The sequence below is a fragment of the Pseudophryne corroboree genome, chromosome 3, assembly GCF_028390025.1.
Source record: "Pseudophryne corroboree isolate aPseCor3 chromosome 3, aPseCor3.hap2, whole genome shotgun sequence".
In the NCBI taxonomy this organism is placed as follows: Eukaryota; Metazoa; Chordata; class Amphibia; order Anura; family Myobatrachidae; genus Pseudophryne; species Pseudophryne corroboree.
Genome location: NC_086446.1, coordinates 193,827,521 through 193,845,204, shown reverse-complemented (window position 1 = coordinate 193,845,204; position 17,684 = coordinate 193,827,521). Strand labels below are relative to the sequence as shown.

General features: G+C 41.2%; 1 protein-coding gene across 1 annotated transcript in view; it reads left to right on the top strand.

Annotated features, from left to right (window-relative positions):
• LOC135057583 (pulmonary surfactant-associated protein D-like) overlaps positions 1 to 7,741 on the top strand; it is an 11,634-nt gene extending 3,893 nt beyond the window's left edge. Inside the window, exons 5-6 of the mRNA XM_063963418.1 lie at positions 145 to 228; positions 4,536 to 7,741. Coding sequence (XP_063819488.1) covers positions 145 to 228; positions 4,536 to 4,915 — 464 coding nt within the window. The 3' untranslated portion in view covers positions 4,916 to 7,741. The remainder of the gene's footprint in view (positions 1 to 144; positions 229 to 4,535) is intronic.
• Positions 7,742 to 17,684: the final 9,943 nt, after the last annotated feature.

Here is a 17,684-nt window from a genome sequence, read left to right as displayed (position 1 = left end):
TTTTTTTTATAAAATAAAGTATCATCAATCAAAGTAAATCAAATGTAATGAAAATTGTTTATTAATTGTAGACTCTACAGTATGTCATACAAAGTTTCATTGATGTTTTGATATAAAGCTATTAATAAGCACTATTATTCTCAGCACTCCAGGCTCTTACAGCGCAACTGACAAGTCTGGATGGAAGAGTTAATACATTGCAATCAAAATTAACACAGCAGCAAACAGGTTTGTGAGCCCTAGTAAAATTGTTTGATTTTGGTTTACATCTACATATATATATATAGAGAGAGAGAGAGAGAGAGAGAGAGAGATGTGCACCGGACCATTTTTGCTGGTTTTGATTCTAATTCCTCATCCGATTTAGGTATTGTATTTGGGCCTAGAGTATTATTAACTTTAATTTCCGGTCAAGTTTGACCACTAAACAGCTCCCAATATTTTTTTCAACTCTTCACCAATATTGGCCAAAAGCTGCAATGAGCTGGCTGGTTAAATTAAGTGTCAGAGCAGCAGCACAAATACACGGCACATTGCATATTACTGTACATCACACAGTAGTGCCTGTTATTCACATTACACCACACAGTATTTTCCGTTATTCACATTACACCACAAGTAGTACCCCTTATACTTGTTACACAACAGTAGAGCCATTTATACATGTTACGACACTGAAAGAGCCCTTTATGCACATTGCGCCTCACAGTATTATTATTATTATTATTATTATTATCCTTTATTTATATGGTGCCATAAGGGATCCGCAGCGCCCATTACACAGTACATAATCAAATGAGCAAACAAGAAAACAACACTTACAGTTCAAGACAATATAGGACAGGTATAGATAATCAGGGGTTAGGTGCCATCAAAAGGAGTATGGAGTATAAGATAGTGTAAGTAAGAAAAACAAAGGCACATGAGGTAAGAAGGCCCTGCTTTTGAAAACTTACAATCTACAGTAGTACTCCTTATACATGTTACACTACAGTAGAACCGGTTATACACCTTACGCCACAGAAGAGCCATTTATACCATTGTAGATGCCTTCCTCCTCCTCATTCCTCGTCATCATTCCTCCTTTCCTTCCCTTCCCTGCACTGTGCCAGAACACACACACACACACACACACACAGGGTTATACCGCACTGTATATTTTCAAGCACATGCAGGGTTACGCTGCATTGCACCAGCACATACTAGGGTTGCCACCTCATGCATAATCGATTCCTGCACAGTAGGGGATCTCTGACACCATGGGCTCTATAGTGATAAAGGAGGCGCTCAAGAGGCACAGGGTTTTGGAGGACATTCAAGGGGGCACAGGGTTGGGAGGATGTTCAATGGGGCACAGGATGGGCAAGTGGAGCTCAGGGCAACACAGGGTAAGGGGGATGCTCAGGAGGCACAAGATGGGGGAGGGGAGCTCAGGGTGAGGAGACAGAACACCCCTATTGCTAGGACCTGGTAGGCTCTCCTCCGGCAGACACATATCCTCACTGGCACTTGCTCCCTTCTTCCCCGGGGGACAGTCATTAACAGCCAACCAGCAACATGTTATCGTGGTAACGGCCGCTGATTGGATCCAACAGAGGAAGCTTTCTGAACCAAAACACAGAGATCCAATGTCGGGATTTCTGTGTTTTACCTCAATTTCATATCTGAGTCCGGCAGGAAGAACCTAGCTGGGAAGTTTTGGGTAAGTTTGTATTTCTCTACATATATATTCATCCAAGTGCCCCGGCACTCCGGTAACCCATCCGGGTATATCTTTGCTCCATTGCCCTTCTAAAGGGATTGCACCCCTAAGTATGCATGAATGGGAGAAGAGGCAGCACTCATGAGACTTAAAGCAGTAAATATGACTAAATTGTGCTTTTAATCCAAGTCTACGTTTCGTGGTGCTGATGAAGGGGGTCACAAAGCCCCAGAATGTAGACTTTGATTAAAAGCAAGACTTGTTCATATATAAGTTTTATGAGAGCCGTCCCTTCTCCAATTCATATATATATATATATATATACATATAATACGGAGTCAAAGATCTGGCAATCATTGTTCTCCAAAGAGCTTACTTGCTCCAGTACCTTCCATGGTAGAACCACGTTCCCCAAAACAGCATGCAATTACAGTGGCACTCAGGGACTCACCAGTTTTGTGAAGAAAAACTAATTTAATGTGATCTACATTTTGGAGACACACTCCCCTTACTCAGGATCAAGAACAGTGAGTACAAAACAATACATGATATAAATACCTTACCGCCTTGGTACCTCCAGGCCATACCTCCTCCACACATTCGGCCGCTGGGTCCATTGCTTCCGCTCCTGGAAATTATGACACCCAACTCCTGTCAGCTGGATGCGCGCTGAAAGGACACATAACCATGGCAAGAAATAAGCAACTATAATAAGATTAAATATTCATAAAACACCATGGTATTGTCACTTGTTATGTCTGGTAAGAGGGCACCGGAGCACATAAACTAACAGCTGTATTCCCCAGAGTGCCGGACGTGCAGTATATATATATATATATATATATATATATATATATATTATAATATAATCTAAAATTATATTTATGATATACAGATGGAGCCACGCTCATCGAGCGTGGCTACATCACAGGCGGGGTAGCCCCGCATGCCTCGGCGCACCTGCGCCCAGGCATGCTGGGGAGCACACAGAGATGCTCCCATTCACTTTAAATGTGAATGACGCGCGTCCCATTTGTGCCCAGCAATCCACCTTGCCAGGCACACTCAGTTGCAGATGGAGCGACGATTAGCGGGGCTCCATCTGTATATAACCGCCTTACTTCCGGGTGTTCTCTGAGCATGTGTCTGTATCAGCTCCTGGAAGCTCAAGAAGCCAGCACCCTCTCCGAGGGTGACACCCGGGCTAGGGCCGGACCCCCCTTCTGACACACCTGTCCTTACCTCTTTTGGGGGAATCCAACCATTTTGTGCAACAACGACCACTAGATGGCGCCTGATGGAGCAATTCAACAGCTGCTCCATTTGGGCACACACAGCCACTGGCAATGACATTACTGCAGGGACGTGCAGTCAGGGGAGGCAGTGCCTCCCCTGTCTTTAATGATTAAAATAATATAAAGAAAATACTTATGACACATATTCTGTGTCATAAGTAATTTCTTTGTATTATCCTATCCATTTCAGTGCTTAAAAGTCGTTTGGGAGGCACTGATAGCAGTGCCTCCCGTTTACAATAGGGACAGGTTAAAGCGAGGGGGGGCAGGGCAAAGCGCTGGCTGTAAAAGCCCATTAAAACAGAGGGGAAAGCGGCACTTATGCAAGTGCCTCGTTGACAAGGGAAACCCACCCCTGTCAGCGAGGCAGATGTTATTGGACAGCGGATATAGTGCTAGATCTGCTGGTCCAATCACATGGCGGGGTAAAGCGGAGGCGGGACCCGGGACCAGCTACCGTGGAGCTGTCACTACAGCAGCGGCAGCCCTGGAGCCAGCAGGACCCAGTGTTACTGATGTGGATGGAGCCAGCGGGAACCCCAGAGATAGAGAGCGTGCGGCGGCGGGCAGCGCTCTTACCTCTCCCTTCTCCTCATCTGCCCTCCCATGCAGCTATACTCTCCCGGACCTGGAGCCCAGGACCACCCAGGTCAGAAAGGGAGGGGGGGGTTGGACCGGGTGGGAAGTGACTGGGCAGTTCACCCCCAGATCACTTGGGCTGCAGGTACAGGGAGGTGCAGTATATATATATATATATGTATATATATATATCTCACTGCCTCCCCAGCCAATGACCTCACCGCATATCACTGCAGTACTGTTATGTTTTTCCATCATTTGGCGGGCTGGTAACTAGTTAATAAATGAAGATACATTTAATTGTGATATGTGTGTTGTATATTTGCTTTCTATTTAACAAATGTTTTATCTGCTTTTATATACAGTAGATGTATGACCACAGACCGCACTAACCCCATTCTATTTCCCACTATCTTTTTCTCCTCAGGCTTGAATTACTTTGGACAATGACCACTCATTTTATTTAATTTGTTACACTTACAGTATCCATTTCATTTGTTCTACATTTTTTAAATGTGTTTACAGGAAAATCATATAAATTCAACCTGCAGAGATCTAATGGCAAAAACATCTAACTGTTATAAAACTGAACATCACTTTGCACTTGTTCTGTAACCAATGTAACCTGCAAAGAAGCAGTTGGACAGAACAACTGTTTTTGCAACAACTGGTCTTTACAGTATCTTTTTATAAACATTTCACTCCAATGTTTTGCTCCTTTCTAGCAAGGAGTCTTGGGGACACATTATTGAAAAACCAAATCTTTTTCTGAAATACTGTACATACTTGTCTGTATACCATATTATTGCTTAATTGTTTAAATAAATAAATAGTCATTATTAATGGTTTTATTATAATTACACTGTTAAACATAACATGATAAACAATGAATTCAACAGCCTCAGAATGGATAACATTTAGAATCACCCAGTAAACTCTTCCTTTTTATTTGATTTCAGCCTTCACATTTTTCAAAGGAAGAGCCACAAGTGGTGAAAAGATCTATGTCTCAAATGGTGATAAAGCGAATTATAATGATGGAAAGATGGCTTGTGCCAAAAAAGGAGGTCAGCTGGCTTCTCCAAGGAATGTCAATGAGAACCAAGCTGTGTTAGCCATCTCCTTAGAGTACTCGTTCCCTCCATTTTTGGGTATAAATAGTATGCAGACAAAAGGCACTTTTAGATATCTAAGTGGTGAAATAATTACTTACTCAAACTGGAGTCCCGGTGAGCCAAACAATGACAAAGGAGTGGAGTCTTGTGTAGAAATGTATACCAATGGAAAGTGGAATGATAAGAATTGTAAAGAAAAACGTCTTACCATTTGTGAGTTTTAATCTGTTTTGGCTCCATTTTTAAATGTAAACAGTTTTTATAATTAGTGGAGTGTTTCAATTTATTTTCCTAAATTGACTTTTAATAGGATGAACTATTTTAGGTCTATGTACAGGCCTGGCCAACCTGTGGCTCTCCAGATGTTGTGAAACTACACATCCCAGCATGCCCAGCCACAGTTTTAGCATTCCCTAATAGCAAAACTGTGGCAAAGCATGATGGGATTTGCAGTTTTACAACAGCTGGAGAGACACAGGTTGGCCAGGCCTGTACTAGAGACAAATAGATGTTGTTGTTTTTGTTATTGTGTTATGGGGGTAAAAGCTTGTTTTCAAAATATACACTATTATATAGCGCCCGTTAATGTACTAAGCCTTGGAGAAAGATAAAGTGGAGAGAGAGAAAGTACCTACCAACCAACCAACCAGCTCCTGTCGTTTTTCAAACACATCAATTAGTGGAAAAAAGGTTTGGTTTGGGATGCAGTGCAGGACTGTCAGACAATAAGTAGAAAGGATTACTATTATTGGTCTCTGAAACAACCGACGCTATAGACAACAGTATCAGTTTATCACTGTATATCTATTGCGTCATGCTTGTTAGGTAACATTTATGTCAGTGGTGCTCCCATGGGTTATTAACATAATTCAATATGCAGCCAATGAGAAAAAATACTTTGTCTTGGTTGGGAGCACTAAAAGGAAGTAGGTAGCAATAATGATAATATCTTATGGGCAGAGGATTTGCAATGCCCAATCATGTGTCCGATGTCTATACATAACTTGACCTTAAAAAAACATTTGATAGCATAAATACAAGTTTATGCACCTCCCTTCAATGTATGCAGAAAATATCTCAATAATCTTTTTAATCTGTTGCCAACACCATCAATACCCCATAATTGCCTTGAGACCCCAATGTACATATAATTGGATGCACAAATAATAACAGCCTGATTGCGTGGTGGATGCTAATGCATTTGAGGATGACACTTTTTTCATCACAGCAGTGCTAATACGCAAATGTTAGTTTCAGCCTTCTCCTTGTACAGTAACCTAGCATGCGCTGAACTGTGCAAGCCTTAAAACACTCACTATCAGTACATCTTGCCAAAGTCGAAAAATATTGCAGAACACACAGCACGTATAAACTGCACACACATGCCCACTGCGTGTGCACTTGTTCTGCAGTGCGTGCACATGTACGCACTTTGCGTATGGTCGCTCCCGCGGTCCTGCGCATCGGCGCGTGGTATGGGTATTTATGGCAGAGTTTGTGTACGCATGGAGGGCCACCAGAACACATTACATATTTAATCCAAATAGTGCACAATGTACACATAGCCTCCCTGCACCACATCAGAAAGTAATAGCTTTTTAAAATGGTTACAGAACAAAGGGATTCACCTTTACAGGATAGGAGGGGACAGAACAAGGTTACAAGGTGGTGTTTGGTATCCAGCTGTAGGGTATTTTAAAGGAAACATTCTGGTCTTGGTTTGAGGAAGATCGCATGTTCCTGCGGATAGTTATGTGCAGGAGCAGAATATAGATATAAACTGTATTTACTGTACATTATGTATGTGGCGGGAATCCAGAGGAGACCACCTACAAGAGCAGTGAAAATAGACATCGCCCACCTATTCAAACAGACCTATGACCTCTCCTGTACTGTAAATGACCATCCCTGTGTCCAATGGACAAAGAGATTACAGTATCCATTGTGTTATGTTTTGGATGAAGTGAATAAAGAGAGCCTGCAGCAGGCTTGGTCACACAAGACTCACAACGTTATCTATTTGATTACGGAGGACTGGACCAGGAAGCGCACGCGAATATTCTCACGTATGTACATTGACTGTAGCCATTATTCTGTTTTATATATTGTCTTGTATTGTAGTGTATAATTTGTATTGTAAACCCCCTTTCAGAAATAATCCACTGTGGTGTCGGAACCCAGCGGTTAATCACAATTGGTGTTGTGTCCTCATTGCCTGCTAAGGTTTAAAGTGTACTATTATTGCATAGCATTGCTGCTAAGGTTTAAAGTGTACTATTATTGCATAGCATTGCTGTAGAAGGTTTAAAGTGTATCTCTGGGTGTGTATGCGCTGTGAGTACTTTGTACCGGCAGCGCGGCGTGTGTACGCAAAGTCCGTACACTACGGAACCCTTTACGCTAAAAGCGTAAAAGGTGCGTAGTGTGAATTAAGTATAGCGGCCACAGCGGCTAAAGGTTTAAGGTGTGTTTAAGGTATAGCTTTCATTCCTGTAAAGAAAATCAGCTTTATCAATCTCCACTGGTGCTTCAGAACACTCCACCATCAAGGCAGTATTGCAGGCACTATTGACACTGGCAATATTTTATGGTAGGTGCAGTGTCTACTTCTAAAATTTCACTAAACAGGGCCTCTGTGACTGAGGATCTGCATTTGGGAAAGCAGACGTGTCACTCCCATAGCATGCCCATGTAAGGTCCATATTTGAATTCACTTCAGGTCTATGACATCATCTGTAGGTAGACAGGTCTGAACATCCTAAGACCTCAATGTCCCATAGGTCACATCCTTTGGTCTTTGTCCCCTGGAATAAGTATTGACCTGCAACATGTATGCCATTGGGGTCCCTCTTGTAAACCTGCATAATATGGTTAGGTAATGCATACTTTAAATACAGTTTTAATGTGAGAACTTTGTATCGATCATATTTAATAGTAGCACTGGTGCAATCGTTTCCACAGGGTCATCAGAGGATCCCTATTGAGATAAGGAATAAAACAAGTACAAACAGTACTGCGCACAAAAATCACTTTAATCCCAATAGTACACATTGGGGCAGATGTATTAAGCCTGGAGAAGTGATAAACCAGTGATAAGTGCAAGGTGATAACGTACCAGTCAATCAGCTCCAATATGTAAATTTACAGTTAGAAGCTGATTGGCTGGTGTGTTATCACCTTGCACTTATCACTGCTTTATCACTTCTCCAGACCTAATACATCTGTCCCACTGTGTGGTACTGACTACATAAAAGCATCTTTATTATGTTTTGTTGCCAATATCATTTAAGTGTATTTATTTCATGAGCTGCATCTGAGTCATAACCTTAACCATTGTCAGTGTTAACATAACTTGCAACCTGTATAATAAAAGCAAATAAATCACAATCGCATGAGCCCAAATTGCACACAAATAATTGCATACAATTCAATTTGGGCGATTTGTAACCTGTGTTAAGAAATGCCTTCATCCAACTAACCTGTCTTCAACAGAGACGCGCAGAGAAATCCAGTCTGCCAGTAAGATGCCCTACAGTACATCTGCTGCTTGGCTGTTTGCTAATAGCATTGAATGCTAGATTAAAGGACAGGTAGATAGTTGCTGGTTAAGTATATACCAGACACTGGCATATCTATAATGGGTGCAAGGTGTGCAGTGCAGGGGGGCTCACACACTGCACACTCGTCTGCACCCATTTATTTATACTTACTGATCCTTCAGCCCAGCGCTGCCTGCAGCACTGCAGAAATCACTGGGAAAATGGCTACCACTGCTATTTTCCCAGTGATTTACACATGCACAATAGACATGTCACCAGGAACGTGGTACGGGCAACATGTTTCTGGAGACCTTCGCAGTAGACTCTGACAGGAGAGGAGCCTCTGACAATTGGAGCCTGCACTTGGACCCCCTCCTCTTTTAAAATGCCTTTGAGACCAGAGGACATTTCTGTTGTCAGTATATATGCAGATGAAGGAGTGTATTTACTAAAGGTCAATTTTGATTAATTTACAAAGCAATGAAAATCGATGCAAATCAATCTCAATCGATGATGGGTTCCAGAAACAGAACACACATTTGATATCTGCAGATTTTTTTTATATTAATATACAAATATTAATACTGTAAATGTGTGTTTTAGTCCTAGAAGTACAACATCAATTTTGATCGATTTTACTCATTTTGAAATTGATCAAATTCGACCTTTAGTAACTATTAGAGATGAGCGGGTTCGGTTCCTCGGGATCCGAACCCCCCCGAACTTCATCCATTTTACACGGTTCCGAGGCAGCCTCGGATCTTCCCGCCTTGCTCGGTCAACCAGAGCGCACCCGAACGTAATCATCCCGCTGTCAGATTCTCGCGAGATCCGTATTCTATATAAGGAGACGCGCGTTGCCGCCATTTTCACTTGTGCATTGGAGATTGAACGGAGAGGACGTGGCAGCGTTCTCTCCCTGAAAAGCTCCGTAATCTGTGCTCAGTGTGCTGAAAATATCTACATTCTCTGCCTGAAAACGCTACATATCTGTGCTCAGTGTGCTGCAAATATCTGATCAGTGTGCTGCATTGTGGGGACTGGGGACCACCAGTATAAGTATATACATGATGTGGCCATTCACTGGTACCTGGTGACAGAACGTATACTGGATTCCCCCACAATGTAACTTTATATCTGTGACCTATATACATGATGTGGTCATTCACTGGTACCTGGTGACAGAACGTATTCTGGATTCCCTTTTTATCTGTCACCTATGTACATGATGTGGTCATTCACTGGTACCTGGTGACAGAACATATACTGGATTCCCCCACTAATGTAACTTTATATCTGTCACCTATATATATACATGATGTGGCCATTCACTGGTACCTGGTGACAAAACGTATACTGGATTCCCCCACAATGTAACTTTATATCTGTCACCTATATACATGATGTGGTCATTCACTGGTACCTGGTGACAGAACGTATTCTGGATTCCCTCACAATGTAACTTTATACCTGTCACCTATGTACATGATGTGGCCATTCACTGGTACCTGGTGACAGAAGGTATACTAAATTCCCCCACAATGTAACTTTATATCTGTCACCTATATACATGATGTGGCCATTCACTGGTACCTGGTGACAGAACGTGTTCTGGATTCCCCCACAATGTAACTTTATATCTGTCACCTATATACATGATGTGGTCATTCACTGGTACCTGGTGACAGAACGTATACTGGATTCCCCCACAATGTAACTTTATATCTGTCACATATATACATGATGTGGCCATTCACTGGTACCTGGTGACAGAATGTATACTGGATTCCCCCACAATGTAACTTTATATCTGTCACCTATATACATGATGTGGTCATTCACTGGTACCTGGTGACAGAACGTATACTGGATTCCCCCACAATGTAACTTTATATCTGTCACCTATATACATGATGTGGCCATTCACTGGTACCTGGTGACAGAACATATACTGGATTCCCCCACAATGTAACTTTATATCTGTCACCTATATACATGATGTGGTCATTCACTGGTACCTGGTGACAGAACGTATACTGGATTCCCCCACAATGTAACTTTATATCTGTCACCTACAGTATATACATGATGTGGTCATTCACTGGTACCTGGTGACAGAACGTATACTGGATTCCCCCACAATGTAACTTTATATCTGTCACCTATATACATGATGTGGTCATTCACTGGTACCTGGTGACAGAACGTATACTGGATTCCCCCACAATGTAACTTTATATCTGTCACCTATATACATGATGTGGCCATTCACTGGTACCTGGTGACAGAACGTATACTGGATTCCCCCACAATGTAACTTTATATCTGTCACCTATATACATGATGTGGTCATTCACTGGTACCTGGTGACAGAACGTATACTGGATTCCCCCACTAATGTAACTTTATATCTGTCATCTATATAATAATTATAGTAGTACAGTACAGTAGGCCATTGCTGTATCTTGCAGCTCTGTGTCACTGCAAGTGTCCATTCCATATCTCTGCAGCATTGTTTGTGAGCAGTATATATAGTATTACAGTGCAGCATTTTGGTGACTAACAGTATACAGTTGTACAGTAGGCAATTGCTGTATCTTGCAGCTCTGTGTCACTGCAAGTATCCATCCATTCCATTTTCTTCCAGTGATTTGGACCAATAATACCATTGATTAGAACAAATAATTCCAGTGATTTTGTCATTTTCTTCCAGTGATTTGGACCAATAATACCATTGATTAGAACGAATAATTCCAGTGATTTTGTAATTTTCTTCCAGTGATTTGGACCAATAATACCATTGATTAGAACGAATAATTCTAGTGATTTTGTCATTTTCTTCCAGTGATTTGGACCAATAATACCATTGATTAGAACGAATAATTCCTGTGATATTGAGGTGTTTGTGTCGCTTAGCTTAGCCGTCCAGCGACCACAGTGCACCTCTTTTTCTCTTTTCTTTGCATCATGTGCTGTTTGGGGCCAATTTTTTTAAGTGCCATCCTGTCTGACACTGCAGTGCCACTCCTAGATGGGCCAGGTGTTTGTGCCACCCTCTTGGGTCTCTTTGCTTAGTCATCCAGTGACCTTGGTGCAAATTTTAGGATTAAAAATAGTATTGTGAGGTGTGAGGTGTTCAGAGTAGACTGGAAATGAGTGGAAATTGTGGTTATTGAGGTTAATAATACTATAGGATCGAAATTACCCCCAAATTCTATGATTTAAGCTGTTTTTGAGGGTTTTTTGAAAAAAAACACCCGAAGCCAAAACACACCCGAATCCGACAAAAAATTTTCAGGGAGGTTTTGCCAAAACGTGTCCGAATCCAAAACACGTCCGCGGAACCGAATCCAAAACCAAAACACAAAACCGAAAAAATTTCCAGTGCACATCTCTAGTAACTATATCGCTAAGTCTGATATCAATTGATAGTTTTTGTAACAGTCTATAGATAGTACAGTATGTTAGTAAAATAAAAGACTTGGTCGATATTAATAAAAAGTTTATGTGACAAAATGTGATTTTGCAATAATTGAATTTTAAAAAACAAAACAAAAGGGATACTAAAGCAGTTTTTCCCAAACATTGGGCCTGATTCAGGTTGGGTTACAAATTAAAAATTAAAATTTGCAATCCATGAGATCACATGCTAGAGGGCGTCCATCGCAGGGCAAGGCCGCCCAGCATGCTGACCACCACCACCACCCCCCCTTCATCAAACAGAAATTGCGATCACATCCACACTCTAATATCAAATAAAGGCTCAAATGCCCATTGACCTAGATTAATATTGAAAATTATTATTGCTTATGGGACTTGAACATGTCCTTTATTAATAATAGAGTGAAATAGTAAAATCCAAAAAGAAAGGAACAATAGATGTCATGGAAATTGAACAAAATGTGAATAAAGATTTAAAAACAAAGCTAATGTGTTGTTCCCTTTATATATTACCTTGGGAATTATTCCAAATGTACATAAATGTGCATGTATTAGTACAGCACTGTACCAGTGCTAAATTTAATCGCAATCTATATTTTCCGTATTGACTGGAGCTTATATCATATGCCACAGAGGGAGATAAGTTATCTTGCTTTTTAAATCACAAGCTATTGCAGTAAGTTGCAACAATGGTGTTAAAATGTTGCAGCAATGAGTCTCAATTATACGAACCGTAGGTTTAGTAAGATGATACTTAGTGTTATACTATAAAATAAATGAAACACTGTTACTAAGTTATGACTCATGCACTGAATCCAGAACACCATGTAACAGAGAGAGGTAGTAAGGGATGTGTCTGGCTACGACAGTGTTTGTCAAATCGTGTGCAAATACATGAATAACTATGCTATATGTAATGTCAGTCCTAGATACTTGGCTGCCTTATTACACTGTATTAAATTGTGTCTGTACAGAATATATAAGCATCCCTTAAAGATAGCTGATCGTGCCTAGATGTATGCACACATGTAACACTTAATATGGCTACCAGGGGACACTGTCCTTGGTTATAGATTGACAAAAGGTGAAGTTTATATATGTTTAAAGCACTGTGTAGTATTGGTATGCAGTTACAAACAAATATACAGTTGCACTGAGTGATTGCTAAGCATAGAGATAGCGTAGCATGCACGCAGTGTCTAGAGTAGAAATCACGTTGTTCTCTTTTGATAGCGTAGCAAACACAAAGTTTCTAAAATAGAAATCACGTTATTCTCTTTTGTGTTTAATACATTCCCCGGCTATCTCTCATGTGAAAGCTTTAAAGGATCGTGATCCACAGCACATGTATGGGGTGCTGATGCGTGTGAGAAATATGCATTCAACAATCCCTCTGTAATTTAAGCATATTCAGCTCCTAATAGAATCTCTTAATTATAAAATGCATTCATGTATCATTAGCACATTAGAATATTTTTAGTAATTCGGGGATACATAGGAAAAGCCTGTGCGCATTTCACTCCTTATAGAGCTTCCTCAGGGCACTATAGTAAACGGCGCCCGATTAAACCATCTGTGTGCATCTATGGATATCTTTAACATATGGACCGTTAAAGTGCCTTGAGGACCAAGTTTGGGAATTAATGTACTAATAACCGCAAATTAGAGAGGCAGATGAGTAATAAGCAACAAAAACATTATAATATTTATAAAAATATGTTATTGTTTTTTTTATCTGCATTACATAATAAACAAAACCATATATACAGATCATACAGTTTACACCTAAACAAAGTAACATGCAGTAGGAATAAGGGTAAGAAAGAAAGTAAGAAAAAACAATTTAAAATTCAGCATAATTTTTAAACAGGCACTTTTGCAGCACCAGATTCTACAAAGCCTTCTTCTCCTATAATAAAATGGCTTTTTTGGCATTTCTATGTTACTGAGGATGTTGGAGCCAGCATTCTTAGGAGGCAATTCAATTGTTTATGTAAGCCCAATTTCCCTTCTAAAGTAATGGGAAATTGGGGAGGGGCTATTAAAATGTTATTTTATTGCACATGTCGTGCCCTAACAGGCCAAGTTTAGCCACTGTGGCAGTATGAAGGTACATTGCATTATTGACACATGTTCAGAGTGTGGCTGAAGGGATCTGTCAATGCAGAGGAGAAAAAGGAGGTGTTACCACCCATAATGGCTGCAGAGAGGAAACAGTCCAGGTGGGCCTGTGCAGTCAAATGAGCTTGTTGCCTGTGTATCCAGACCAAGTGGGATTGTACAGTCAGAGTGGAAAACGTTGGTGCCCAGGAGGATGCAAGTAGATCCCTAATTCTCTGACAATGGTGGTAATTCTGAGTTGATCGCAGCAGGAACTTTGTTAGCAGTTGGGCAAAACCATGTGCACTGCAGGTGGGGCAAATATAACATGCACAGATAAAGTTAGATTTGGGTGGGGTGTGTTCAAACTGAAATCTAAATTGCAGTGTAAAAATAAAGCAGCCAGTATTTACCCTGCACAGAAACAAAATAACCCACCCAAATCTAACTCTCTCTGCACATGTTATATCAGCCCCCCCCCCCCCCCCCCCTGCAGTGCACATGGTTTTGCCCAACTTCTAAAAAATTTCCTGCTGCGATCAACTTGGAATTACCCCCATGGTTTTGCCCAACTGCTAACAAAGTTCCTGCTGCGATCAACTCAGAATTACCCCCCAAGTTCCTGCTGCGATCAACTCAGAATTACCCCCAATGTTCTTGTGAGACCGTGGAAACAAAGACCAGGCCAAAGCCTGGGTTAACCTGCAGGAAGCAGGATTGAGATTGTGCATGTGAGAAGCCAGCCAAGACTGGCCATGCCCTGTAGGAGACAATACAGAGACTTCTCATATAATATACTTTATGTTTGCTAATTAGTGGTCCTGAATGCGGGCTAGGCATTTGTAATTTTCTGTTCATTTGGATTATTCCAGTTATAAAAAGCACCATTACATTCATTTTAAAAGCTATGTTGGATCCTGTTTGAGCACCTGGATACTGCACAAATTTAACCTTTTACTGAGCTATTTACCCCATGTCATGACATTATGGTGGAGAATTTGCTTGCAAAGATTCTACACAGAAAATGTGGATTGCAACTCCTGATGAATATATGGTGCCTGTGAAGAGAAATGCATGAGATCACATACACAAATCGTCATAAAGGTTGATGATTTCTTCTAGCAAAAACAAAATTGTTTAAATTGTTTTTCAGCATTGGAGGGAATTAAAGGGAAATGTGTGTTTTATTTTGCTAAATTGTCAAGCCTATGATCTGCTCGAAAATTCAAGTTGTGTTGTTCTGTGGTCAGGACTTTCCTGTTGCATATAAAAAGAAAAAGCCTTGCTATATGCTGGTGATTGCAGTCAAAGTGTGGTAGAAGTGACAACCAAAGCAGTTGCTTTGTTACATTGTGACACGGCAGCTGCAATTGAAAGCCAAGTGTTGTAAATTAAATAAAAAAAATTACTAATAAATAAAGGGGGGTGAGCGGAAGGGTCTACCATTTAAAGTGAAAGACACTCAATTTGGTGAGGCTAAAAAGACTGTTGTCCTATGTTCTTCATAGTGATGTCATCAGCTGATTAGGCAAGCCAAATTCTGCTTCACTCCTACACCATGAGTAAACATGGAAGACATTTTAAAGGCCTTGTTGCAGGCTACATCAGCTCAGAAAGCTGCCACCAGGGCTCAGCAGGAAGCTACCCGGATGCAGCAAGGAACTATGGAGGAAAATCGCAGACAAAAACAACTGGGGCTTGAGGAAAACTGAAAGCAACAAGAAGTTCTTATTAATAAATTTCATGAACATCATGTCCAGGACCACAAGGCTTTAAAAGAGGTGGTGGGAAGTTAGCAGCCCAGTCTGGAGATACTCCCACAAATGGTACTACTTGCTCCATACGGGCTAGTCACTTCCCACAGAAGATGACCCATGGTGATGATGTGGAAGCTTATTTGATAACATTTGAAAGAACCGCTGCAAGAGTGAGTTGACCTAGAGCCCAGATTGTCAGAATTTTGGCATAATTTCTATCAGGTGAGTCGCAAAAAGCCTATAATGATCTAAGCCTTGATGATGTCTTGGACTATAATAAGTTAAAAGCAGAAATTTGGTACGTGCATGACGAGTGCATTCCTGGTGGATAAACTGTCTCACTCATAAATGTTCAAACTTATCCACCTCACCACGAAGTGGCAGGAACCAGAAAAGCTAACAGGGCCACAGATCGTTGAAAAGGTCATTATGAACTGATATCTGCTGTTCTTTGCCAGCAGCACTACGTAAGTGGGTGAGCCGTCCAAACCCTAAAACAGCAGACCAATTGATTGACATGGTAGAGAGGCATGTGTCAACTGAGGAATAGTGGAGCACACACACCAATGTTCTCAAGCCCCGCAAGGGTGATCTCAAATGACTTCTGGGGTAAGACTGTACCAGAGGAAATGGGTGCTGGATGTGGGAATTAACTTAAGACTGTGGGCTTGGAACCTAGAGATCTGCAATCTGTGCCAGGAAGGTTCTTTCCAAGTAAAATAATTGATAAGTATGATCAAATGCTTCCAGTGTGGTGAATTGGGCCATATTGCTAGTAATTGTCCAATGAATGCTGAAAACATCAAATGTGATTATGCTTATGAAAATCGCAGAATGTCTTTCATAGCTCAGCTAGCATTATCAGTAGAATGACAGACTGAGTCAAAGAAACAATTATCTTCAATCACTATAGAAGGCAAATGGTTAAAAATGCTGTTAGACTCTGGCAGATCAAGTGGGTGATCACCTCAAGGTGACAGGAGAAAACTCTAGGGGTAACCTGCATACATGAGGACACTCAGTATTATGTTGCAGCTGTGTAAGTGAACATATAAACACAGTATGACACTGTTGCCTTAGTTTATGAATTCATGTATGATGCAATATAAGGGACAGATTTTCCCCACTTTTGGAAGCTGTGAAGAGCACGGTTCATGGATGTAAATAATCAAGGCCAAGTTAATAACATTACTGTTACAGTAGCAGGGGAGGAATAGAATTTAGGCCCGGGGTCTTATTTTAGAGTGTAACCCAAAATGATGTCCGATGCCTTCACTGAATCTAGTGTGACAGAAGTACAATGATGTGAATGTGATCCAATCACACTGTTTTGCAATGGAAAGTAGAAACTGGCAGAAAGTTCATATTGACAGTTTTGTGACGAGTAATACTCCTGTAGGTGAAACAATGACTTGTCATGGCCCAGGGTAATGCTCCAAAAAAACAACCTTCTGTTTTACCTACTCGGACACTGGGCAGATGCCAGTGGCTGTAACAGCCAGAAGGTGTGGGATTCGTGGGGCGGTGACAGCTTCTGTGGCCAAGTCCAGGAGTGCCATGGATACCGCACTGGAGTGCATAGGACAGGATTCCAGGATTGCCTCGCATGATGTATGTGCGGAATGGAGTTCAAAGTACGCTGCCAGCATTCCACATGGTGCAGTTCCCACCAGACCAGCAGCATGGACAGCGCCATTTTGCTCTGTATCAGGTGATATGTCTCTGACCAATCCTGTCCAGTCTGGCATCCAACTGACACTACCAACCAATCCTGAAGAACCTTTGGGTATAAAGCTTCCTGCTTTGCAGGACCAAGGTTGTCAGTACCATAAGTCACACAGCTCTGCGTGTGAGCATTGTCTCTGTACTCTCCAGCTTATCCTGTTCGGTTCCAGGGAATACTGATTCCAGTATAGTCACTCAATAAGTATCTTCAATGTATTGTATATAGTGGCACAGTCCACTACCATCAGTGTAAGTCCATAATTCCCAACCATTGGTGCAAGTCCGATATTCTCAACTCTCAGTGCAAGTCCGATATTTCCAACCATCAGTGCAAGTCTGATATTTTCAACTCTCAGTGTAAGTCCAGTATTCTCAACCATCAATGCAGGTCTAATTTTCTCAACCATCGGTGCAAGTCTGATATTCTCAAC